Here is a 27,918-nt window from a genome sequence, read left to right as displayed (position 1 = left end):
CTTGTGGGACAATGTATGATGCATTCTAACAGCCAACGTTCTGTGAAATTTTGGAACTGCCATGGCTAAGGGCTGCAAATACTTTTAAGAAGGAAGTCGTCAATGTCTAATCAGAACCAGAGAATACAAGAATAATCATGAAAAAGGTAATGCCCATTATCCTTAGATAACTTTAGGTTAGGGACTTAGATGTAAAACTTAGGACATCTGGAAATTAAATACATTTATTTCACTTCACAAGAAAAATATCTGATTCTGGGTGGGAAATTAGTTTATAATTAGGGTGATTTTTCAGTACATAGAATTTAAGAGTTGGGATTAGAATTATAATTATATTTATTGAGAGGTAGCATCTTGTGTTAAGTCATAAGTGGCAAATGGTATGGTTTACCGGGAAAATTCTGGGTTTTTCATTAATGGGACCTGACCTTAAATTTGAGTCTCATCATTTACCATCTTTTTGACACTGAATATTTCTGAAGTTAAATTTTGACTTTTTGGTGCAAAATGGGGATAATGATAGCCACATCTCAAGATAATTTTGAAAACTAAATGGCATAACATATGTAAAACATATAGCACAGTCCATAAAATCCCTTTAAAAAATGTTTTTCCTGAAGCATTATTCAGAAAAGCCAAGATATGGAAACAACCTATGTGTCTACCAATGGATGAATGAATAAAGAAGATGTGGTATACATACCCAATGGAATGTTATTCATCCATGAAAAATAAGGACATCCTGACACTTGTGAAAACATGGAGGGACCTGGAGGGCATTATGCTAAGTGAAATAAGTCAGACAGAGAAAGAGAAATACTGTGTGATCTCCCTTGTATGTGGGATCTAAAAATGTCAAATCCAGAGAAACAGATTGTAGAACGGTGGTCACCAGGGATTGGAGGTGAGGGAAATGGGGAGATATTGGAAAAGGGTACAAACTTCCAGTTATAAGATTAACAAATTTGGGGATCTAATGTACAGCATGGTGATTATAGCTAATAATACTGTATCATATACTTAAATATTTCTATGAAAGTAGATCTTAAATGCTCTCATCACAAAAAAGAAATGGTTATTATGTGATACGATGGTAGTGGTAGCTAATGCTATGGTGATAATTTTGCAACATATAAATGTATCAAATCAACACACTGTACACCTTAAACTTGCACATGTTATGTGTCCGAATTATATTCGTATACAATAAAGCTGGAAAAAAACGTTTTTCTCCTCTGGTCCATTAATGTACTGTGTTATCTCTAAAATCTACCCAGTAGTCAAAAAAGTAGCATCCCCTCCTATAAATATATGCTAACATACATCTTGGGGCATTCACATGTGTCACAACAGTGTAAATGTGTCTCCAGATTGACCGCCCCTTACCTGCCATGGCGTTCATCAAGGTGTGGATGCAGGCGGTTTTCCCTGCTCCACTAGGCCCCAGGGTCATCATTCCATGCCGCACTCTCTGTGTTTCAAATAACTGGATGACTTTCAGCTTCCAAGGAGGATGGTTGATTAAACCAGCTTCTTCAACCTGAAAACATAACAAACCGCCCACATTGGGCCACATGAACAGATATCTGGACTTACCATTGTGCTCAAAATAAGTATAGACATGGAGCGAGGTTAGAGAAATGGGGAATTATGGTTAATGCATATGAAGTTTCAGTTGGGAAAGATGAAAAAAGTTCTGAAGACAGACAGTGGTGAGGTTTGCACAATACTATGAATATACTTAATGCCACTGAACTGTACACTTAAAAAATAGTTAAAATGGTACATTTTATGTCATGTGTTTTACCACAATGAAATATATATACTTTTGGCTGCACCGCAGGGCTTGTGGGACCTTAGTGCCCCAACCAGGGATGGAACCCGGGTCCACGGCAGTGAAAGCCCGAGTCTTAACCACTGGACTGCCAGGGAATTCCCAATAAAAAAATATATTGCATAAAAAATATATATACATAGGCAAAAGCAGGCTGAACATAATCAAAATGATATCCCAGGCAAACAAGAAACACCTACAGTTGACTTTGGGAATTAAATACACTTATATTAACATTTTACTGAATGTATGTATTAGGAGCAACTTAAGAATAAAGGCTCAAATATCAAAATGTGTTTTAAATGTTTAATTTAAAAGATTATTTCAAGCATATCAAGTTGACTGATATTCCATATCAATGTCAAGCCATCTTTATAAATCTTCTGGATAGTTTTTATCTATCAAACACATGTATGGAAGCTACACTGCCAAACGCTATTCTAAGTTTAATCTTCTATGAGATTAGTACTATTGGTGTCTTCATTTTATAGGTAAGGAAACTGGGGCACAAAGAGACTAAGCAATTTATCCAAGATTATTAGTTGTTAAGTTATAGAGTAGGAATTGGAACCCAAGAAATTCATCCCTATGGTCCATGCTCTTAACCATCACACTATGCTTAAATTCACTATAAATGATGCTCTTATTTTTACTTAAATAATTTTGGATAATAATCATGTATCATTTTATGCTATGTATTTTCTCTTCAGATTTTTCATATGCTATAAATTACTAATGTAAGTCACTTTATAAATTAGTTTATACTTAGCTTTTTAGGCAATGCTACAATTAATTTGGCCATATGATGAAGAAGCCATTTGCAAAATGAATTATCACTTTTACCTGATTAGGAAATTAAGATCTTTATATACTGCTATTTAAAGGGGAAATGGCCATAAAATACTACCATATTGATTTTTATTACAAATATCTTCAAAGGATTGAAATGTATTTTATAAATATGAGCTAATCACCATTTCTATAAAAAATTTTTTTTAAAAACTCTTTTTCATAGGAAAGGAAGTTGAGGCACAAGGTTTCCATGATTCATTTCCATTCCTAGGAAGACTACAAAAAGTTAAAGCTGCACCAGGTATCATGGGAAATCCAGACACCTAATGATACACTTAACATAATGGATCCCGCCAGAGCCCAAGGAAGAAATCACAAGTGATCTTGGGCCTGGGGAAAAAGAATGACAGCTAAGGAGACATATGAGATCACTGCAAATGACACTCAGTAGCTACAGTCCTGAGACCAAAGCAATGTCGTAAACACCAGGGCCACAGAGAGAAACAAAACCAGCATGGGCGATGCAGCCGGCCAAGCTCCACCGGCCCCTGCTGACCCATCACATTTCATTGGGAATCTGGTGTGGAATGGTCTCCATCAATAATGGGGCCACTAGCACATGGTTAACTGGACCTGTAGCTGAGTGATGGTAGGAGACCCCCTGGGAGGAAAAGCTCTATCAATGGTGAGCAACGGCTTCTCTTAAAACTGTAGTCACAGCCTCAGTGTTGTTCTCGGAACCTGTAGATTTAGGCCACAACAGCTCCACTTGATTCCCATGAAGTTCAGATGAAAGGGACACTGTACTTGATGTCCTGTGAAATATATTACCTGTCTACTAATTGCCATTTCCAGTTCAGGGTAACCGGCCTTGTCCAGAAGAATATTTGGGAAGAGATCTTCAATCAGACTCAAAAATAAGGGTTCATCCTCATCAATCTCAGAAAGAAAATAAAGGGAGATCAGACCAAATCTTTTGGCATAAACATGGCAATATCAGATAAACTAAAGATGTCCAATACAGCCCAGATTACTTTGTCACAAACAGTAATAAATAAAATATCACCTCCACTGAAGTTGAGAACTATTTTCATCATGTTTACTAAATTAAAAATCAGTTTTTTAAAAAAGGGTGTGGGGGGAGAAGAGAAAAAAAAAAGGAAGGAAATAGAAGGAAAGAAAATATTGCCTACATGACAACCTTTCCATAAAACCACCAGATTGGGGAATTTACTAAATAACCTACAATTTCTCATTTAACGTAAAAATAATTTTTTAAAAGGAGAATAGTGGCAAATTCATGAATTGGAATTTGGTTCATACTCTTATTTTGAAATAAAAATATATCATTCTGTCATCCCGTACATGGATCCACTGATACTGGACAACTGATTGTTCAGTCTCTACTGTGAAATCAGAGAATGTGAAATTATTACGCACTTGTAAAATTCACATACAATTTCCTTCCAAGGTCTACTTTCACGAAGGTAAAAGGGATTTTAGCTCTACAGCACAAAAATTTCAAGGTATTTGGAAATGTAAGACGTGGATTTTTAAAAATCCATTTTAATTCTATTGGAATAGACATGTTAGACTAGAGATGAGCCACCACAAAAATTGCTCCTGAAAAAATGTAATTTAAAGTTATGCTCTATGTAATTTAAATTTATGTTATGCTCTATGTATTTATCTGATAATTAAGCATTTTAAATGAGCACTTTAAATAAATATTTCTAATCGCATTTGTGCTTAGTTAAACTGAAATTTAAGTGGGTGGAACATTTCCATCTGTGAATCTTACCAGTTTGGAAAGATTCATATCTCGTAGTACACGCATGACAATTGTGGACTCCGTATCCGTGGGGTTGGCTCTTTTGGCTGCTCCCAGAGTTCGCAGAACAGACAGAATATTACGCAGACCAAAGTCATAATGTACCTGAAGAATATGAGGTACACAGGGCTTATTTTCAATATTAACTTACCCATAGAAACTGTACAAATTTGACAAAGACATAATGAATAAATGCTGATTTTCCTTTAGAAAATTTGTACAGTTAGTGGGGCAATAAATTTTTTTATCAATAGATTCTTTTTTTTAGCAAATGGAGAATACCCAAAAGAATCCTCTCCTGTACCATCATTAATTTAAGCCCTTAGATCAGAACTAATAGATCTTGACAGACAGAAAGGAATAAATTTCCTCCTGGAGATACATGTCCCCTTGAGCCCTTCTTAACCAATCATCCATAAGAAAATTTCCTCATATCTTGAAAGCTAAAATTCTGAACCAGAATTAAACTGAGACCTCACTCATGAACATCATATAAGTTTAAAAGACAGGGGTATTGAGGAGAAAGAAAAGTAGCTACATTCCAGGATTACCTAGAGAGGGAAACAATAAGGACAAATCAGAAAGTCAAGCCCCCAGCTTTGTTGTCCCCTTGATAGGTATTTATAAAAGCTCAATCATGCCAAATTTCAACACATATAAAGTGAATAATTAAAAACCAATCATCCAACCACTATAGGAAAGAGTATCCCTGGCAGTTGGTCAAACAATTTAAAATACAACTACCATATCATACAGCAATCCCACTTCAGGGAATATATTCAAAAGAATTGAAAGCAGAGTCTCAAAAAGATATTTAAACACTCATGTTCATAGGAACACTATTCACGATAGCCAGGAGGTGGAAGCAACCCAAATGCCCATCGACTGATGAACGGATAAACAAAACATGGCATACATTTAAAATTAAGAATGTTTTTCAACCAGGAAAAGGAAGCAAGTATAATACTATTACATGCTACACCATGGATGAAACTTGAGAACATTATACTAAATTAAATAAGCCAGTCACAAAAAGACAAATACTGTACGGTTCCACTTATATGAGCTATCTAAAGGAGCCAAATACATGGAAACACAAAGTAGAATTGTGGTTACCAGGGAATGGGGGGAAGGGAAGAGTGGAGTTGTATAATGGGTATAGAGTTTCAGTTTTGCAAGACAAAAAAGTTATGGAGATCTGTTTCACAACAATGTGCATTTACTTAACACTACTGAACTATATGCTTAAAAATGGTTAAGTGATAAATTTAATATTTTTTCATCATAATTCTAAAAACCTATAGAAAAAAAAACATTATCTGCTAATTGGGAGCAGTATGCATCACTTAATACCAATCGTTTGGAGGATAGAGCACATAAAAATATTCAGACCGAGTTCCTGCCTTCAAGGAGTTTAAATTCTAATTGTGGCAATAAAATAAAAACATGAGCAAGCTTGCATAAAAGTACAATAACAATGACTTGAAAGTACTGGTGAGTGGAATTAATTAAGGAAAACTTATCGCATTAGACTCTGTTAAATCTGTGGGCATGAAGTGAGATTCACAGAATGCTCACCAAGGAATCAGCATGGAGCCAATTGTTTTGTACACATGGACTCATTTCATTTCCCTTGTGACCTTGTGACCTTGTGAACAAGGGCAATAGGAGTGAAGGAGGAGAAATGAAATTAGAGAGGAAGAGGGCAGGAGTCAGTGATGTGGGAGTTTCTCTACCTGCAAGAAACAGCAGGGAAAAGGGAAGAATCAGTGAGTAAAGGCTGCAATAATCAGAAGAAACCAAGAATGTTTTGAGTGAGAATGGAATATAGTTGAACCTGTGGGTATAACCTAGATTCGAAGAAGTTTGGATTGAGAGGTTCCTCAAAACCATGAGGACACATGACATACATTATGATGAATGAACAGGTGAGATAAAAAGCAAACATCAATATTCATAATTCTTTGGCTCTTAAGTCAGTTCAGATAGTGTTAACTTCATTTCTATGCCTTAAATGTTAATTTCTTCAAATGTACTTAGTAAAACTATGCATGTAAAATTGTTTTTGCCATGATACAACTTTCTACTTTGTATATATGAGGTACCTTGTCAACAACCCCAGTTCACAATTTTTTTAAATTTTTATTTTATATTAGAGTATAGCTGATTTACAATATTGTGTTAGTTTCAGGTGTACAGCAAAGTGATTCAGTTATACATATACATATGTGTATTCTTTTTAAGATTCTTTTCTGGTATAGGTTATTACACAATATTGAGTACAGTTCCCTGTGCTATACAGTAGGTCTTTGTTGTGTACCTATTTTATATATAGCAGTATGTATATGTTAATCCCAAACTCCTAATTTACCCCTCCCCCTGCCTTCCCCTTTGGTAACCATAGGCTTGTTTTCTGTATCTGTGAGTCTATTTCTGTTTTGTAAATAAGTTCCTTTGTATCATTTTTTTAGATTCCACATGTAATTGATATCATATGATATTTGTCTTTCTCTGCCTGACTTCACTTAGTATGATCATCTCTAGGTCCATCCATGTTGCTACAAATGGCATTATTTCATTCTTTTTTATGGCTGAGTAATATTCCACTGTATATATGTACCGCTTCTTTACCCATTCATCTTTTGATGGACATTTAGGTTGCTTCCATGTCTTGGCTATTATAAGCTGTGCTGCAATGAACATTGGGGTGCATGTATCTTTTCGAATTACAGTTTTGTCTGGATATATGCCCAGGAGAGGGATTGCTGTGTCATATGGTAGTTCTATTTTTAGTTTTCTGAGGAACCTCCATACTGTTTTCCACAGTGGCTGCACCAACTTACATTCCCCCCAACAGTGTAGAAAGATTCCCTTTTCTCCATACCCTCTCCAGCACTGAATAAAAAATTTAAATACGCCTAAGTACATAGGGACCTTCAGAATGTCACACCTGCTTAGAAAGCTGCTCCTCACACAGCTTGTAGAGCGTGAAAAACTTCCTGGCCAAAACAATGTTGTCAGTGAAGCCGCAACTAGCCAACTTCACCCTGATGATAATCTGTCGGTCAGGCACCATCATGGCCACGGAGCGGAAGTTAATCTTCAAGTTTTCAGGGAGTTCCTGCCGCCCAGCATAGCCAGGATTCTATACAGAAAATAAAACCCAAGGATGAACGATACGGTCATGGGGTAACAAGCGCAACACATCAGCATGATATTAAAAGATTCATTATGCACACACAACAAATCTGGAATGACAACCAGAAAATTCATTTACATATCTCACTCTCCTTTTAACTGGAGAGACTAAGTCATGAGTTATTAATATGAGCTCTGTTTAACACCAAAGGTTTTCAAACAGGAGTGAAAATTACAATCCCAATTTCCATTCATGGAAAATAAGTGACATATGAACAGGGACATGTGTGAAAACTGTGAAAAGAAGGCTGAAGTTCAGTAGCTCTTCTTGTGGTTCCTTACCATAGTCAGAAAAAGCCCAAATTCAGGGTTCATAGTCACATTATCTCCATCAGTAAAAATAAAAGATTTTTTACGCTCCTTTTTACATGTCAGAATAATGGAAATCTGCTGGGCTGCAACAGAGAGAACTGGTAGGTCGATACGATTAAATTCATCAAAACAACCCCAGGATCCAGATTGAGCCAGTCCTTAGAACGGAAATTAAATAGAAAATCCAATTAGTACATAATTTTGGAAAGTCAAGAAAAAGAGCATTATGCAACTGCCAGGTCAAGCCACAGATAAGTTTGCTCAAACATAAAGTTGAACAAATAGATCATACATAAAATGCCTCCAAAATAACGCACAATGTGACCCTTTATCTGTAAACACCCAACCCGCAGGGATAAAGGAACATTACAAAGGCAAGTGATATTGACATTTGACCCACACAACACTGGTAAGATTCAGGTTTCCCAAAAAGTTTTACAAAGTTGGAAAATGACACTAAGATGTAGCCAATTGTTGAAAAATAAATCTTAACAAGATATTCCACCTTAGCTTAAATTTCTCATGAATTTAAAAATTTTAAAAAAATATAACCCTCACCTTTAAAAATCCGTCCAAGCCCTCGGAAATCCATCTGGTCTGAACAATTGAAAACCACGACGTATTTCCCAAGACATCGTCCCATATCTTTGGTCGTTTCTGTTTTGCCTGTTCCTGCTGGTCCAGCGGGGGCTCCCCCCATGCTCATTCCCAGAGCTTGAGCCAACGTGATATAACACCTGGAGGGGGAGGGGTAGAGAGATCACTAGAACCACACCACTGGCATCTGGAAGATACTTCTGAGACATCGCAGTGACATGATACAGGCACAAAATTGAAAAAAGGAAGATCCTGACCATTATCCCTACATAACCTTTCCAAAACTGCATCCTAAAATACACTTATCCTTATGGATATTAACATGTGTTGAGGAAAAAGGAAGGAGGGAGTGGTCTATGGTCAAATATGTTTGAAAACTCTTAAAAAGGTTCAACAGGATTTTTTATGATAATGTATATTCACAATCTTCAATTATGAAAAAGGGTACATAGCATTTCCAAAACTTATTTGGCAACTTTTTCAAAGAAGTCTACCAACATCTAAAGAAGAGTATTCTAGGAAGCAGACTGGGGGCCATTATGTAGATTAATCCCCTTTTGAATCTAAGAGTTGATGATTTGATAAACTTGGAAACCAATGATCACATGAGATTTAAACCACACATTGCTAAATAATCACACCTTAAATCTATTTCTGGGAGCACCTACTAAACCTGCAAATACCTTCTACTGTATCTTACAGTATGATATTAACAAATAAAAGATTCTGGTGAGAGAATACAAGAATGCCTGTGAAGGAAAACAACCGATAACTTGCTGATGAATTGCTCAATTTCCCAGCATCACCCAGTGCCGTAAAAGGAGGTAATCTATAATGTAATGCAGTTTAGGGCTTTCTGACGGCTAAACTCTAAAGCATTCATCTGGACTTGAAAAAAATTTTTGAAGAAAATAAAGTGATTATCCAGCAATGAAGTGTGGGAATGAGAAGTGAGCACACCCATCCAGAGGCGTCTAGGTTCTCAATTTTATTGGGTTTGGGTTCCCCAAAAGGCAGGTAAATGACTCAGCCCCGAATGCAAAAAATGAGCCTGGATTCAAAGAAGGAAATGTGGGTATAAAACCAGAAGGATGCCTGATCTCACTTTGATTCTGCCTTTTAACCCAAGGTCTTATCTTTCCTCTTGAAGTCTTGTTATCCCTTGCACAGCAGTCTCTGTAATAACAGCTAACATGTCACAATAGCTCCACCTACACTATGGCACTTAAACCCCACTGAACCCTGCAGGGAAGCCACTTATTTTCACCATTTTACAGATGAGGAGAGAGGCTCACAGAGATGGAATAATTTTTCTGAGGGTCATGGTGGAGGGAGCAGAGACTTCAGCCAGTCTGTGTGGCCACAAGCTCTCACGCTGCCCAGGTCTAGGACACATCCACACTCTCATGGTAAGGAATAAATCTCCAGGAACTCTGGCCACCCAGTTGCTCTGTCTTGCAAATCCTCCTTATCATGGGATCATTTGGGTTTATATTTAAACTGAAGAAGTAGCAAGTTGTTAAGCTGCCAGAAAGAAATCATGCTATTTACATGAAGAAAGGGCAGCCATGCCCGGTGATTTACCCCTCACTTTCTCCAATAGGTGGGACTTCAGTCCAATTGATACCAAGCAGGACCCTGTGCGGCTCCTGGGCACAAAAGCTGTTCTGTGTCCCCTATTTCTTGATTACAGGAAACAGGCTTCATTCAGCCTCCAAGACCTTCCCTGAGTTCCAAGGAGCAGGTTCAAACAGTTGCTAATTAGGGAAGAGGGGGGATGTGAGACAAGGGAGGAACAGTCAAAAGAAACAACAGCGCAGCCTTGGGGCAGGGTCCTGGTTCCCCACCACAGGATATTCAACAATATCTTTGAGCTGTTTTGCAGATACTGAAACCCCCTGCCAGGTGGGTGAAGTTAACTGCATGCTGCCCACAAGCACGTAGACCCCAGACCAGTTGAAACCAGAAGGTTGATGATGCCGACTCCCACTTAGCTCCCCACCAACCAGTCAGAAGAATGTCCACAGGCTGATCACACCCTCTCTGAACCATTACTATAAAACTCCTCACTACCCCCTCCAGATCGGGACACACAGTTTTGAGGGCATTAGCCCGTTGTGGCCCCCTTAACCTGGCAAAGCAATAAAGCTATGCTTTTGTACTTCACCCCAAACTCTGTCTCTGAGAATTAATTTGGTGCTGGGGTACAGAGGCCAATATGCTGGCACCCAAACCCTCTAGGACTTGCCTTTCAGAGACAAGCATGGATCTGCCAGACCATCTTCATGTACTTGTTGACATGATTCTCTCCAGAGCATTCTACATGTAAGTGTACCTCACCCCCTCCCTTCTCTGCTTTCCTTTCCAGTCTCTGCTGCTTTCAAAAATCTTATCATTCATGAACGGGTTTGGAGTTTATGTGATCTAGTGGCCTTTTAGCAGCTCTGCTATACTTTCCTGCCTCCCCACTAGATGGCCATAAGCTCTCTGCTGTCAGGAACTACTTTTACTCCCAGCTATTTGCCTAACCCTTGTCACCCAGTATTCTGTGAACATTTGTTGAATAAATGGCTTGTGCTGGTCCAGCCATACACTTTTATCTGCTTCCTCCTTTCCCAGTAGCTACTAGAGTTAGAGATGTAGAATGTGACCCTGGCACCAAAGGAACAATGACCAACCCCATGACCCAAGGCTCATTAGCACGCAAGTATAGTATTAAGTATTCATAGTGATCTAGATGCATTTCACCACACGTAAACCAGAAGTGCTTTCAGCTCCTATTCTTAAACAGTATTGATTCTAAAATGCTGAAAAACTTGTCAAGACAACAGGGTATATGCATCAGAAAGTTAATTATCTTTGTTGAGAACTCGGATTAGTTATAGATTCTTTGATTATAGGACAGGCTTAAGGAGAAATGAAAGGAAAGGTTGGTAAAGAATGTGTTATCAAAGATTAACTCAATATTGAAACACCAAACAACCCAATCAAAAAATGGACAGAAGACCAAAATAGACATTTGTCCAAAGAAGTCATACAGATGGCCAACAGGCACATGAAAAGATGTTCAATATCGCTAACTATTAGAGAAATGCAAATCAAAACTGCAATGAGGTATCACCTCACACCAGTTAGAATGGCCACCATTAAAATGTCTACAAATTACAAATGCTGGAGAGGGTGTGGAGAAAAGGGAACCCTCCTGCACTGTTGGTGGGAATGTAAATTGGTGCAGCCACTATGGAAAACAGTATGGAGGTTCCTTAAAAAACTAAAAACAGAGTCACTGTATGGTCCAGCAATCCCACCCCTGGGCATACGTCCAGAAAAGACGAAAACTCTAATTCAAAAAGATACATGTACCGCAATGTTCACAGCTACAATATTTACGATAACCAAGACACGGAAACAACCCAAGTGCCCATCAACAAAAGATTGGCTTAAGATGTGGTGTGTGTATATATATACACACACGCACACACAATGGAATACTACTCATTCACCAAAAAAAAAAAAAAGAAAAGAAATAGTGCCACATGCAACAATGTGGATGAACCTAGAGAATATTAGTGAAGTAAGTCAGAGAAAGACAAATGCTATATGATATCGCATATGTGGAATCTAAAAAAAAATACAAATGAATATATATATAAAACAGAAACAGACTCACAAACAGAAAAAAAACTTACCGTTACCAAGTGGGAGAGAGAGGGAGGGACAAATTAGGAGTATGGGATTAACAGATACACACTACTATACATAAAATAGATAAGTAACAAGGAGTTATGGTATAGCACGGGGAATTATATTCAATATCTTATAATAACCTATAATGGAACATAATCTGAAAAAAAATAACTGAAGCAATTTGCTGTACACTTGAAACTAACACAATATTGTAAATCAACTATACTTCAATTTAAAAAATTCTAGGGCTTCCCTGGTGGTGCAGTGGTTAAGAATCCTCCTGTCAATGGAGGGGACACGGGCTCAAGCCCTGGTCTGGGAAGATCCCACATGCCGCGGAGCAACTAAGCCCATGCGCCACAACTACTAAGCCTGTGCTCTAGAGCCCGCGAGCCACAACTCCTGAGCCTGTGTGCCACAACTACTGAAGCCCACGTGCCTAGAGCCCATGCTCCACAAGAGAAGCCACCGCAATGAGAAGCCGGCACACCACAACGAACGGTAGCCCCCACTCACTGCAACTAGAGAAAGCCCACATATAGCAACAAAGACCCAACGCAGCCATAAATAAATAAATAAATAAAAATTTTAAAATAAAAAATTCTAAACAAACCAAAAAAAGAATGAAAACCAATAGTCATAGCAACATTATTAATGATGACTAACATTTACTCAGTGGCAGGCCCAGTGCTGGGTCCCTACCTACATTAATGTAGGTCCCTATCTACATTACATCTAGTCCACACAATGATTCCAAAAGAAGGGACTCAGAAAGGTTAGCTGTCTTGGCAAAGACTACACAGCCCAGTGGTCAAGATCCAGGTATAACTCACGGCAGCTGTGAGAATGTTAGAGAAAGAACACACGTCATAAGGCCTGTCTATGTTTTTTTTTTTTTTGGCCACACTGCGCGGCTTGTGGGATGTTAGTTCCTCAACCAGGGATCAAACCCAGGTCCTCTACAGTGAGAGTGCAGAGTCCTAACCACTGGACCACCAGGGAATTCCCCTGTTTACATTTCTTATCAAGAAGATAAGATGTCTCCATCAGTCTTCAATTTCTGCTGCCCTCGGTCTTAAGTGATAGCAGTACAGCAAGTCCCCTACATAAGAACCTTAAAGTTGCAAACTTTCAAAGATGCGAACGTGCGTTCCATCAACATCATGCATGAGTGGAATTGCAGCTTTCCCTCTGTCTCCTATTGCTGACAATCCTTCAGCTCTACCATCTCCCACCTCCTCTCCCTCCTCCAGTCAGTAACTCTATTTGCCTGTTCACTCGATGCCAGCCCCTGGATGCCAGCTGTTGTACTGTACTTTTCAAGGTACTGTAAGATTAAACATGTTTTCTTTATTTTTTGTGTTTGTTTGTTTTTTATGTATTATTTGTGTGAAAAGTATTATAAATCTATTACAGTACAGTACTATATAGCCGATTGTGTTAGTTGGGTACCTAGGCTAACTTTGCTGGACTTACGAACAAATTGGACTTACGAACGTGCTCTCGGAATGGAACTCATTTGTATGTAGGGGACTTACTGTAGTAAGAAAGATTCCAGACTTCTCGACTTGTGCTCAAAAGTAGAAGGAAGGACTGGTCATGAAAAATACCATGAGCTTTTCGAAAAAGGCACTATATGTTTTTAGCATATTTATTGACTATTTTGTCATCTGAAATATCTGCAACTCCATCCAAATGATGTCACGTTTCCCAGAGACTATCACTATCAACATTGTTGAATTTTCACAGGGCAGTCAGTGAAAAGCTGACAAGATGTCAAGGTCTCTGGCCTTTGTTTTATTCAAGTATTAATCTTAGTGAGGAATTCTTTTGTAAAAAGGCAGCCAATCTTGCAATGCAATCCCAATGACCAGCAAAAAATGGTGACTCAGTCCTCCCGTAATCAACTTAGAGAAGAACAGACACGTGAACATTTAGAGTGAAACAGGGGGAAACAAACTTTAGAATCACCTCCACTTACATACTTTGTTTTTAAAGTTCTCAAGTTTTTTGATACAGAAATATATACAAGATAATTAATACAGTGAACGAATCAAGTTGCAAAAAAGCCTGTATAATCTGATACCTATATATGAAAGGTAAAAAGAATCTTGACATATAAGCAATTAAAATTTCTTAGAAAATAAACTACTAATCATTTTGAAAAATAGAAAAATTTTCCTCTCATACTTTCAACTTTATATCTTTAGGTACGACTTAATTTTTTCACCACAAAGATGTGACTTTGAAAATAAACATTTCTTCATTCATTTGGGAAATTTTATTTAGTACCTATTATGGCACAGAACTGTTCTAGGGGCAGTGAATAAATCACAGGAAATCTATACCTCAAAGGATATACCTGATATCCTAAAGGAAGGAAATAAACTATTCAAAAGTAGAAAACAGGAAAAATCAAGCTGGTTAGGAGGGTTCAGGAGTGTGGGGATCGCTGCTTCAAATGTGTCAAGTCCAAAGACCCATGTGCGATGACATTCAATCGGAGACCTGGAGAAGAGGAAGTGAGCTATGCCAGTATTGAAAGGAAAAGGTTCCCAGTTAAGGCAACAGCAAGTGCAAAGGTCCTGAGGCAGCAGTGTGCTGAGACTATTCAAGGAACAGCCAAGGAGCAAGTAGCTGGAGCTCAATGAGGAAGGAGAAAGAGTAGCAGGGATCAGATCATGGCAGGTCTTATAGGCCAATGTAAGGACATTGGCTTTTACTTTGGGTGAGATGGAAAGACAGTGGAGATCAAGGCAAAGGGATGATAGGACCTGACTTATATTCCAGTGTCTGAATTGAGAGGCAATGGCAGAAGCAGGAAACCAGATAAAAGACTATTGCAGTCATCCAGCCTAGACATTATGGTGGCCTGGACTAACATGATAACAGCAAAGGGGAGAAAAGTGGTCACATCCTAAGTGAGTTCTGAAAGTGGTGGTGACCAAACTTGATGATAGATTGGATAATAAAGTGAGAGAAAGAAAGGCATTTAGGATACTCCAAGGATTTTGGCTTGAGCAACTGAAGGATGGAATTCCCATTTGCAAAGCCGGAGAAGAGGGCAGTTTTGTGGGCAGACAATCAACCATAAGTGTGAATTCCCAGTAAGTATCCAAGAAAACATGTCACACAGGCAAGTGAATGTGTGTGTCTGGAGTTCAAGGGAGAAGCCCTGTCAGGGTGCAGAGATTGGGGAGTCTACATCTAGATGGTATTTAAAGCCATGTGAGATCACCTGAGGAGTGAGTGATGGAGAAGAGCCTTGGTGCGTTCAGTGATTAGGGGTCAAGAAGATGAAGAGGAACCAGTAGGAGATGGTATGAAGGGACAACCAGAACAAGAGGAACTAGGTGAATGTTGTGTCCTGGAAGCCACATGAAGAAAGTATATCAAAAAGGAGACAGCAATCACCCATGCAAATGCTGCTGACTAGTCAAGGAAGGTCAGAACTAGAAATGACCATTGGATTTAGCAACATGAGGATCTGGGTGACTGCCCTACTGGGGGAAGAAAGTGTGATGGGCAGAATAATGGTGCCCCAAAGATATCCACATCCCAATCCCTGGAACTTGTAAATATGTTACCTTACACAGCTAAAGGGACTTTGCAGATGCAATTAATGTGAAAGGCCTTAAGATGGGGAGATTATCCTGAATTACGCAGTGGACCCCATCTAATCTCATGAGTCCTTAAAAGGGGAAGAGGGAGGCGGAAGACTGGGTCAGAGACATTAGACGGGAAAAGGAAAAGAGACTGGAAGCATGAAGGAGCCTCAACCTATGGTTGTGGCTGTGAAGATGAAGGAAGGGGTCACAAGCCAAGAAATACGGCAGCCTCTAGACACTGGGAACAGCCCTCAGCTGACAGTCCGCAGGGAAGTGGGGACATAGGTCCTGCAACCACAAGAAAAACAATTCTGCCAACAAACTAGAAAACAAAAAGCAGATTCTCCCCTAGAGACTCTAGGAGGGACCACAGTCCTGCTGACACCTGATGTTAGTCCAACAAGGTGTGCGCCACATTTCTGACGTACACAACTGTGAAATAATTTGTGCTGTTTAAGCTTCTAAACGTGTGGTCATTTGTTATGAAAGCAACAGAAAACTAATACATAGAACCTGAATGGTGTGAATTCAAGGTAAAATAGATAGAAAAAACTGTGATTTTGAGGCGTTTTGATGGGAGTACAGAAATGGGAGGGAAACTAGAGGATTCACGGTAGGATTTCCTTTCTGGAAGCCATTATAGCACATCGTACGTTGATGAGAATGATCCAGTGGAAAGTGAAAATTGATGATGCTCCCAGAGAGAAAATAACTGTTTCAGTGGAAGGTGTTGGCTTTGGATGGCTGCACAAAATCCATTCCTAAAACCAGGAGAGAAAGTGGACAGCATAAGGATAGGGGCTTGGTTGGCAGACATGATGGTGGGGAATGAGTGCAGGTCCTCTCCTGTGGTAGCATCTATCTTCTCAGTAAAACAGGAAATGGGGCCTTCAGTCGAGAGAGGAAGAGAGGGGGATGCTTGAGGTCTGGAAGGAGAGAAGGTGTGAAATAGCTGTTACAAGTGTTTCAAGGAATTCTCCACATTTTGTCATTATTCACCTCTGCACTTCAAAACAAAGAGAACAACTCCAAAAAGACATCCAAGTAGAAAAAAGCATCCAGTAGAAACCATCTTTTGTAGAAAATAAACATATGGTTACCAGGGGATATTGGGATTGATATACACACACTACTATTGACATATATAAAATAGATAACTAATAAGAACCTAGTGTGTAGCACAGGGAAGTCTACTCAGCACTCTGTAGTGGCCTATATGGAAAAGAATCTAAAAAAAGAGTGGATATATGTATATGTACAACTAATTCACTTTGCTGTACACCTGAAACATCTGTAAATCAACTAAACTCCAATAAAAATTTTTTTTTAAAAAAGAAATCATCTTTAATGAGACACAAGAAGGAATATGGAGTGTATGAAGACAAAGAAAATGTGAGGAGAAAAGGACAGTAAAATCTTCTGCTACTCCTCAATCCTCAGGTAAAAGTGAGATTTCATTCAGTATCACAACTGAGCAGAGGGGGAAATCTCACAGACAGGGCTATTACGTCAACCTTTTATACTTTGTCCGATAATATTTTCAATCTAATAGCCCAGGGGTTCATCCTGTGAAAATGACTGATATTTAGCTTCTCCTTAGGCCCAATGTTGATTTTAACACTCAGCCATTTTGTCCAACATAAGTATTCAAAGCATCCCTGAACAGCACATATACAATTAACTGATGCCACAAAGCTCAAATTCTACTAAGTGAATTACAGGCTATTAGCCATGGAGGAAGGACCCCTGGAGATAACCTAGTACATCTTACAGATGAGGAAACTGAGTCCAGGGAAACTGCATGGCGGCTCTGGCTAACACAGTCGGTAAATAACAGGCAGAGGGCAGGACAGGTCAATGTCCTCTCCATCACGATTCACCAATGTTCATACTCAATTTCTTTCCTGCTAAAAAACCACCTTATTGTCTCTGTAATGACAGTAAGTGCCACCGTCCCCTAAAGCAGCCCTCAAAGCCCATGGTGATTTGCACCTATTGATACATAGCGATTAATTCCCTTTTTTCCCATTTGATGTCCACGGAGGTCATTTAAACTTTGACTCTATAAGACTGAAGGCAAAGGAAGCAAAGTCTGTTTTAGTCACAAACCTACTAAATCCCATGTGAAGACATGTGTGTAAGCTAAACACACCGAATTTCGAAGACTTTAATATAAAAGAGCCTGTAAACGCTAAAGAGACCGTCAGCCAAAATCCCTTGAGCACCTGGAGAGAATGAGAAGGTTGGGGGTGGAGGAGGGAGAAGTTGAGGATTCACAGAACCCTTCCATCACCTGTCTGTGAGGGGAGTTATAACGAGCCTGTCAGTGCAGCCTACAAACTCATTCTGGTATGTGAACGGCACATCTGTGATGTGAATCATCATCTTGTCGGAATCTTCGTTAAAATAAAATCTGCACTGTTTCAGCCACTCAAAGTCTGTAGGGCTCTTGATATGCATGTGACACTGAAATGCAGAAGGTATGTGTTAAAACTGAGATGAGAACCGCTTATTAACTACACGCATTAGCATTCAGGTAGATCATAATGTGAAGTTAATGGAACGCAAAGAGAGCCCAACTACTTGGGAGATGTCAACTACATCACCATCCAACCCATTCATTTATTGATCAGCAAAAAAAGATACTTTCAACGATATGAGAAAAGGAGAAGTCAAGAGAAACTAATTGTGGCCCTCAATTTAAATAACGTGATCTATTTTAAGAGGAAGGTATTCATTTCTTAAATTTCACCCTTAAATGTCCAATACCACAGTCCTAACCACGAAATACAACCTATGAAAAAACACATTTGGCTTACAAAGATACAGCTAAACAATCTCCTTAGGAAAAAAAGTCATCTCTTATGATTATGATAAAGTACATTCTTGGGTTTTTTTTTTTAATCCGTTAATTACCCTTCCTAGGATTTGCAGGGGGCCAAAATTTCTAACATCTAAATGGCAGGTTATTGCCCAGCAATGCTTTTTTCTGAATATTTTTAACCAAAATTTTAAGCCACTTTAATCATTTTTCTTTGACAAATAAGAAATCTAAAACTACCTACCCTGAGCCCTTTATTTCTCATTGAGGCAAACAGTGTGCTTAACTATTAAGAGAGGAGATTAGCACATAACAGCTTGAATGCATTGCCTTTATTTCCATTACATCAGAACCAATCTTTCATAATCTTTTTTAAATAACGGGGTGAGACACGATCCAGAAAACTATTATGAAAATAAGAGCTCATGCCTGTTATCTAATGTTGTATTTTATAGTAGAGGACACATATTTCTTTTCCCATTTTCTATAGCTACGAAACTTTTCCATCCCTGTTCTTTCTTTAAAGGCAAAATCCGCATGTCTCCTGAATGTCACAAACTATATTAGGAAAGACCATTTGCAATCAATGACATAAAATGTAGCATAACTTGTTAAAGCTGTGATTTATGAAGAGCCTTAAAGGAACTACTAAGCAGTTCTACTAGCAATATCACTTATTATTTCTATAGCAGGAAGCTGGTCATCTTCAATCTAATAATCAAAAGGAGCACAAGACAAATAAAAGCTTTTCAGGATGCTACATGACATTTCAGCATTAAAAATGATCACATAAAGAATTTTAAAATGAAGTCTAATTGCCTCCATAACACCTTAGCCGAGATCATTGGAAAAGAGCTGAAATTTCAGCTAAAGACTGAAAAGAAAGTCTGACAAACAATCTCTCATCATGAAGATGCTTCTTTGCCTGAATTTTACCTTTTCTTTGAATTCATTCAAACTATTCCCAGTGGGTAAACAAAGATAGTTTCTAGTATTTGCTTTTCTGTATATGCCACAGCATTTGTAAAGCATTTACCAGGTCATCAAAGATATCTCTTTGGTGCACATGAATAGTAATCAAAGTCTCATATTTAACTCGTTCCATGGAACTCAGATCCTTGGTTGTCATGTCTATCAATGTGTTCAGTAGCTCCAGGAAAGACTGATTGGTTTTCTGCATGATTTTTTTATCAGACTTGGCATTTCTAAGAGCCTCTTCTGAATCCCGTGTCCATATCATTTGAATTCCTAATAATCCAACCTTACAGAAACAAAAAAGGCTTTATGAGTGCGTATGGCATATGGATATATTTAAATAGAAATCACAATATAGTAAACAGCTGTGATTATTATGCAAATGTCAGGCCATCCTTGATTACATCAACTTGATGGGTTGTTTCAAAACCTATGGAGACTCTATTCATATTGTTTACCTGACAATTAAGTATATACAGCCTCATGACATGTCTACAGATCTTTTCTTCTCATTCTAAGTCATATTTCTCCCTAGATAGATTTTAAGTTACTGGTACGGAAAGAATACGTCTTAAACCTACTTTCCCCAAACTAACACTATGTGTCTACACATAGTAGACACAAAATCTCTATTGATCACATGACTAAGAAAACATCATTTTCTGTATTTTATTGCTGAAACATATTTCTCATTTTTCTGGTAAAACACACCCAGTACCTTTTATGATTTATGTACTGAAGAGATTCAGTAGGAAAAAAATATTTTAAGTTAAAGAAAACATATCAAATATCTCAGCACAAATATATGTATACTTATAAATATATATGTATAGATACAGATACATAACACCAAATAATCTGTAGTTGAAATCTTTAAGCTTATCTATATTTAACAAATCCTAATGAAAATGTTAATATTGGTCTAGAGTTAAACTATAGGCAGTTGTGTAGTTTACAATAGACAATATCTGAGATCTAAAATGACTATTCTATAAAAAATACTTTCCAATTTCAATACACTGACCTGAGCAGGGAAGGAAGAAAGAAATTCAATCAGTTGGAAACCTGTTTCTTGAATATTTGCAGCTGCCTGGCGAATCACAAGATGTAATGAGGCCCGAGATTCCTCCAAGAGAGAATTAAGCCAAACTTCCACATTGCCCTCTGCCATCACGGGTTTATCCAATTCAATCGTCTCACCCTCTCGAGAGGAAACTGACAGAATGCGATCATAGATCTGTGTTAGAAGCCCAAAAAGAAGCTATATTTACACAAAGAATGAATTCCTCCATTGCCCTCTTGTCAACGTTATCCTTCCTGTAGAAAGTTAAGCCACATTTTATAAAATAAAAGGCAAAGTATGATACAAAATCAATTCCAAAACAATTTTTTAAAAAGCTATCCGTGAAATCGAAAAGGGAATACTAAATCAATTTCGAATAGTCTATACCGGAGAGGGGAAAACTTGTTTTCTAAGAGAAATGTTCAATACAAATGTGATAATCAAAAAAAACCTCTAAAGTTTCCCAAGATGAAATAGGACTCTCTAAGAACCTGTCATCCACACCACGAGATTATCAAGTTGACATTAGCAATGACCTGGTCAAAATGATCAATGCAAACATCTCACAAGGCAATTCCAATTCTATACTAAACATTGTGCTCTTTACAGGAGCTGTTGGTTGCACATAATATATTCTAATGCAAACCCAGCTCCTAGTCTGGTCATCTCACTTCAATTTCCATGCAGTATGGCATAATGAGAATATGTGGAGTATTTGGAATTCTAAAATACGGTTCAAATCGTGCTGTGCTATTCACTGACCTTCCAATGTTGGAAGACACATCTCGGAGACTAAATTTCTTGTTTCTATTTAGTCATTAAAAATCATGCCTGTCCTACTTCCCAACTCACCTTACAGGACACTCATGCCAGTTATGCAAAATACAGTTGGCCCTCCATATCCATGGTTTCTGAATCCACAAACTCAACCAACCTCTGATCAATATTTGAAAAAAAAAAAAATCCAGAAAGTTCCAAAAAGCAAAACTTGAATTTGCCACATGCTGGCAACTATTTACATAACCTTTACATTGTATTGTATTATAAGTAATCTAGAAACCATATGTAGGTATATCCAAATATTACAGTATTTTATGTGAGATTTAAGCCTCCACAGATTTTGGTATCTGCTGGGGTCCTGGAACCAATCCTCCCCACAGACACCAAGGAACAACTGTGATGCAAACTATAAAGTAAATGCAAATGTTTGTTGTTGTTTTGTTCTCTAGTAAGTGGAATACTATTCCCTTGGGCCCAGATTTAGTCTGTATTAATGAAATCCTCCTTAGTTGTCCACAGAAGTGATCTACCAAGAAGCTAATGAGCCTTAAGTTTCAGGGTCCCTCACTTGCACAGATCCTTCTAGGTCCTGAATATAAGTTTGTATTTATAATTTTATAAGATTTAGGACCCACAAAACCAGGATCTACCCCTGGCTGTAGAAACCTTATGGTAGGAACAGCAACAAGAAAAAAAAAAAATCAATGCTATTTATTTTTAAGAAGTAATTGCTAGGAACAGAAGCTGAAAATGAGGAAGTTTCAATTATCTTCAATGTACAATCAAACAATGAGAAGCTTCACTCTAGGACCATGAAGTCCTGGTACTAAAGCAGAAGGATTTGAGGAAAACATCAAGAAGAACTTCCTCGGTAATTCAATGCCCTCTTTCAACCCATGCATCCAGTAGATCTAAAAGAAAGATCAATTTTTAAACCATGCAATCCATACGGTCTCCTCTTTCTCTCCACCCACCCGCTTTGTTGTAGCAACTCGGCCTGACTTTGCAATCACTTTCGAAGTTGGTTTCCTTGCCCCCTTCCATTCTGCCTCCTACTCTGAGCCAGAGGCTCTTTCTGAAACACACATCAGGTCACTGCTCTGCTGAAAACCTCCCACACCTTTTGTCACGTTCATGATGAAGTACATTCCATAGTGTGATGCACTTGACCTTCTGGAATATGGTCCATGCCTCCTTCTCCCTCTTTTCCCTTTGCTCATCACCCCATGTTGTGGGTTAAACTGTCTCCTCCAAAAATATATATTGAAGCCCCAACCCCTAGTACCTGTGAGTGGGACCTGATTTGGAAATGGGGTGTCTGAAGGTGTAATCAAGTTAAGATGAGGTCATCTTGGATGCTGGTGGACCCGAATCCAATGACCTTAGAAGAAGAAGGAAATTTAGACACAGACACACAAGGAGAATGTCAAGTGAAGACAAAGGTGGAGGTCAAATTGATGTGTCTGCAAGACAAGGAACACCAAGGATTGCTGACCACCACTGGGAACTAGGAGGCAGGCACTAAACAGACTCTCCTGCAGAGCCTCCGGTCGGAACCAACCCTGCCAACACCTTAGTCTGGATGTCTAGCCTCCGGAACTGTGAGAGAATAATTTTCTGTTGTTTTAATCCATGGAAGCCCTAGGAAAGTAATACACTCCCTCATATACCCACACTTCCTAGACTGCCCACACCTCCGGGCCATTGCACTTGCCCTTCCTCTGGCCAGACTGTGCGTCCCTTCCCCACTTGCCTGGTTACGTTCCACTCACCTTCAAAAAATCAGTTCAAACACCACATTGTCCTGCAGGAAGCTTTCTCTTACACCCCTTACACCCAGGTTAGGGCTCCCTGGTGGGCATTTCCATGCTCCTTGTGCATCACACAAACACAGCAAGTCAAAAATATCGATGGTTTAATTGCCAAATTTCTCTTGAATGTTGTACTGCATAAAAAACAACTGCAGTATGGATTGCGATATATTCTTCCTTGGAACCCCAGGACTGGCATCATGCCTGGCACACAGCGAGGGGCTTGAACTTAAATGACTGGCTTTTAATGACCTCCAATGGACTAGCTCTACCACTGCACGAGCTGCACTCTGTAGACCCCGCCAGAGCACGAGAACCCTGAGGATGGTATATTCCCATTGTTAAGCACAACATCTAGTCCATGGTATTTGCTCAACAGATGCAAGTTGCATTCTGGGATGAATAAATAAATGATACACCATAAGGGAGCTGAATATGTTATCCAACTGGAAGGGTCACTTTTTTAGGGAATTTGGGGTAAAGGGGTAGATTAGACAATATCTTCTGGCAGCTAGGCAAATGTACAGTCTTCCTCATGTTGGATAACTTCTTTTGGGTCCCATACAACTCCATGATTCTAGAAATTGTTGGGAGTGTTTAAAAAAAAAAAAGGAAAGAAAAGGTTTTCAATGTAGTATGATAAAAAACATGGAGGACCATCATGCCAAAGATATCTGAAGCCTGATTAAAACAAGTCACTGTGGAATTCTGTTCAGTCAAGGCACTATTTGACGAGCAATTTGTTCCTTTGTTTTGTTGAATTTCTAAACAGTTAACTTGGCATGTGAAGCTATGAATGCTACATACGAAGCATTCCTAATCACATTTAAACTATCTGTTATTCAAATCTACACTTTGGATATTAAGAAGTCACATAGTTCTGAAGGCAAACTGGGCCCAAAAGTATCTTTTTAGTCATCGGGTGATATTTAATGGACAGGGAAGTAAATCTTTGTAAACACTATTGGAGAGCAATTCAATAAAGACAGTTGAGATTCTAAGATACGTAAATTGCTGGCCAGCAATTAGAATTAGGCAAACCTTTTCGTGGAACTTGACCGTTTTGATGTTGTCAAACACACTCAGCAAATGGGCTTGTATAGCGTGTGTGTCTGATGCCTGCCCCAGAATCTCCAGAAGAGTGGGGTCCGAGATGAAGAAGAACCGAGGAAAGCAAAGCCGTTTTTTCTCCAAGTACCTAAGTGGGGAGGAAAAGATAAACTTCATAAGCACACAAAACAGGTCTTTCTAGGAATAAATTAATCTGGATGGGAAAAGGGGAAAAGACTTTGAGAGAATCTAGTTTTCCCACACTGTTCAATGTTTCTGTTTTGTTCTTTTTGTTGTTTTTTTTTTTTCATTATTAATTTTGCCAAGTGGGAGTCCATATTCTGATTGGGAGACTATTTTTTTCCAGAATTAATAGAATTTCCTCATTTTTCACAAGTATAATGTATACATTTGACTTAACCTGGAAATATTTGTACTTTCTTTGTAGAAGACAGGAAGATTTACACACAGGGAGTCTTTCGGTTTTGTGTTTGTTTTATTTTATTTGCAAGCACAGTGCTATGTCAGCTAAAGGCTGACAATTCCAATTCTTAGGAGTGTACCTTAAAAGAATCCAATGAATCTATCACTGAAGCAGAAACAAAATCCAGCTGCATGGAAGGAAGGGTCTTGACACTGTTCTCTGCCTCGAGGAGTTACAAAAACCCAGTGAATGTTTGTTCTACCTGTCATCACCCTACTTTTGCTGCACTTTTGTTTCCCTATTTAACATACTTCTACTTAGTGATTTTATCGTGATTAGCCAAAGGGCAAGAAAATTATTTATTACTCTTGGAGTTCCTCCAGCCTCCATCTATGTAAGTGTGGGTGTGGGTGTGGGTGTGTCAGTGTATATTGCTAGGTATTAGATTAGGCTCTCATTTTTGTATAATCTCGGCTGCTTGTGTATACTACACACTGTTCATATTGTTCTTGGTTGAGTATAATGAAATATTTTGCTTCTTCAGATGTTTATCCAAGAAGGAGATCAGAAAAACAGGTATATTCATTTTAAAAACAAGGACTGTATGAGAATATTTACAAGCTCTTGTCCCAATGATGGAAGAAGCCATAAAGCCTATAATTTAAACATCAGAGACAATCTAGTAACTGCTTGGAGAGACGATAAGCCTCCAAACTATCAGTTTTATCTATGCCACCACGTTAGACATGAATTGAGTCTAAGCAAAAGAACACCCATTTGGCTAATCCTGTCTCGTGTCTCTGGTCCCTTTCATCTCTAGGATGCTTGGAGTGAACTTACCCAGTAAGGGATTTCTGGCAGATTTCCAACTGGTCCAGCAAGTGTGGCAACAGCTGCCCCATGGTCTCATCTCCAACACAACACTGAACCACACTGGGCATCTCATGTGCCCGACTCATGATCTTCACCCAGGATTTATCTATGTTGGAAAAGCGCTTGGCCTCCTATGAGCACAAGGTAACAAAGCACACTTGGACACGTCTGTGATCCCAAGGACAGAGTGTCTCACATACCTCCCGCTGAGGTCATACTTGTAACCGTTCTGGATACCCTGTGCATACATGAAATATCACACATGTTCTATTTCAATTTTCCTTGGGTCTTTTGCACCAGAGCACCCCCTTTCTTATATAAGAATCTTTAGCTCAACCCTGCGACCTACATTATGTTAACTAAAAGCAGGAAGCAGGTATAAAAATAATAATACAAATTGGGAGACTGGGATTGACATATACACCCTACTACATATAATACATAACTAATAAGAACCTACTGTATAGCACAGGGAATTCTACTCAGTACCCTGTAATGGCCTATATGCGAAAAGAATCTAAAAACAGAGTGGATATATGTATACATATAATTGATTGACTTTGCTGTACACCTGAAACTAACATAACATTGTAAATCAACTACAGTCCAATAAATATTAAAAATAATAATAATAATACAACACAAGATAATTTGGGAGAAAAGCACCCTCCCAACTGTTTTCAATTACCTCCAAATTAAGTGAATCTTATGTTTTTCAAGTTTTCTACACTGAGCATTATTTGTGTATTTAGAAAACAAACATTTAAAAATAAGATACAGGGCTTCCCTGGTGGCGCAGTGGTTGAGAGTCCACCTGCCGATGCAGGGGACGCGGGTTCGTGCCCCGGTCTGGGAAGATCCCACATGCCGCGGAGCGGCTGGGCCCGTGAGCCATGGCCGCTGAGCCTGTGCGTCCGGAGCCTGTGCTCCGCAACGGGAGAGGCCACAACAGTGAGAGGCCCACGTACCGCAAAAAAAAATAAAAATAAGATACAAAATTCATTATAGTGTGACCCTAATATTCTGAAATTTTTTAAATAGATTTTTGAGGAAAAATGGAAAATGTGCAGATTAATTTGAGAGAGTAGGAATAATTGTGATTTTCTTCCTTAAAACTTTCTATATTTTACCAATGAGCACATACTATCAAGTATGAGAGCAAGAAACTCCACCTAACTCCTTCAATATTGTATGTGAAAGTTTCCATTAAGTCCAATTTGAGACTCTTCACCCATCAAGAGGAAAAACACGCCCAAATATAAAAGAAAAATAAATACCTAAAATTATAATGTATGGATACATTTCACTGGTAGCCAAAAAATAAATCAGCTAATGGGTCTGCCCTCTATAATTAAACTGAAAACTAACCAAAGAAAAAGCTAAGGAAACCTAAGTGAAAAGAACACTCAACATAATCATGCTTCTAAAACTGAAATGTATTGTTAACACGTTATAATTTAGCAAACAATTTAACGTAATTGGGTAAGAATCCTTGAGTTTTTCCTTGCCGATTTCCACTCCATTTTACAGTACTGATATAATTGGGTATATTGTAGAGTGTGGGTTATTTTAAACTGTCAGTAGTAGAGAACAAATTATCCTACCGCTGTCAAGATAACCACTCTGTAATTCTACACTGTTCCAAGTTCCACCTTCAAATTATCTGAAGAAGTATGTCAATTATGCAGGCATTCAGTCTTTGTTTTTTAACCCTCCATTTCCTATAAAACCTCACCATTTTGAAGCATTCTCCCTCTCATTTTCACATCCCTCTTTTCCACAATTACCCTCTCTCTCTTTGAAGAACAGCTTGACAGCAACAACCAAAAGACTGGAGAAGGGGTGGCTCAGTAGAGGTTGAAATTTATTGCATTTTTAAGGGCATTCTGAGTTATTAGCTAGTTCTCTAAGTTTAAAAGCCAAATGAAATCATAAAGAAATTTCTAAGACCTTGGGAAGCTGCTTGGCAATGTCTCCTCCTACAAAGACGGCTTCTAAGTAAATCCACAAGTTTTGCACCATCATCCAATTCTCAATGATGTCTGCTGAGTTGGAAAGGTATTGCACCCACTTTTGAATCTGGCCTTTGAATGGCATATTGTACCTAAAACGAGAAATACATTCAGAATTTGTTTTTTTAGTGTTTTGTTTTTATTGTTGTTGTTTTCAAACTAAAGAGGTTTTTTAAAAAATCCTGATTTTCACCTGTTTCTTTACAACTTTGATTACGTTGCTGGCTTTTAAAATGATGCTACCAAGTGA

General features: G+C 38.5%; 1 protein-coding gene across 1 annotated transcript in view; it reads right to left on the bottom strand.

The window, feature by feature from the left end:
• The window catches only part of DNAH5 (dynein axonemal heavy chain 5), a 376,240-nt gene that overhangs the window by 114,154 nt on the left and 234,168 nt on the right, over positions 1-27,918 (bottom strand). Inside the window, exons 32-43 of the mRNA XM_033436578.2 lie at positions 27,607-27,760; positions 25,624-25,787; positions 24,351-24,507; positions 20,680-20,892; positions 19,717-19,941; positions 18,153-18,325; positions 8,526-8,704; positions 7,938-8,125; positions 7,408-7,602; positions 4,428-4,562; positions 3,458-3,565; positions 1,387-1,540 (exon numbers count right to left, since the gene is read on the bottom strand). Coding sequence (XP_033292469.2) covers positions 1,387-1,540; positions 3,458-3,565; positions 4,428-4,562; positions 7,408-7,602; positions 7,938-8,125; positions 8,526-8,704; positions 18,153-18,325; positions 19,717-19,941; positions 20,680-20,892; positions 24,351-24,507; positions 25,624-25,787; positions 27,607-27,760 — 2,045 coding nt within the window. The remainder of the gene's footprint in view (positions 1-1,386; positions 1,541-3,457; positions 3,566-4,427; positions 4,563-7,407; positions 7,603-7,937; positions 8,126-8,525; positions 8,705-18,152; positions 18,326-19,716; positions 19,942-20,679; positions 20,893-24,350; positions 24,508-25,623; positions 25,788-27,606; positions 27,761-27,918) is intronic.

This window comes from Orcinus orca, chromosome 3, assembly GCF_937001465.1.
Source record: "Orcinus orca chromosome 3, mOrcOrc1.1, whole genome shotgun sequence".
Classification (NCBI taxonomy): Eukaryota; Metazoa; Chordata; class Mammalia; order Artiodactyla; family Delphinidae; genus Orcinus; species Orcinus orca.
This window is presented reverse-complemented; position numbering and strand designations above follow the sequence as displayed.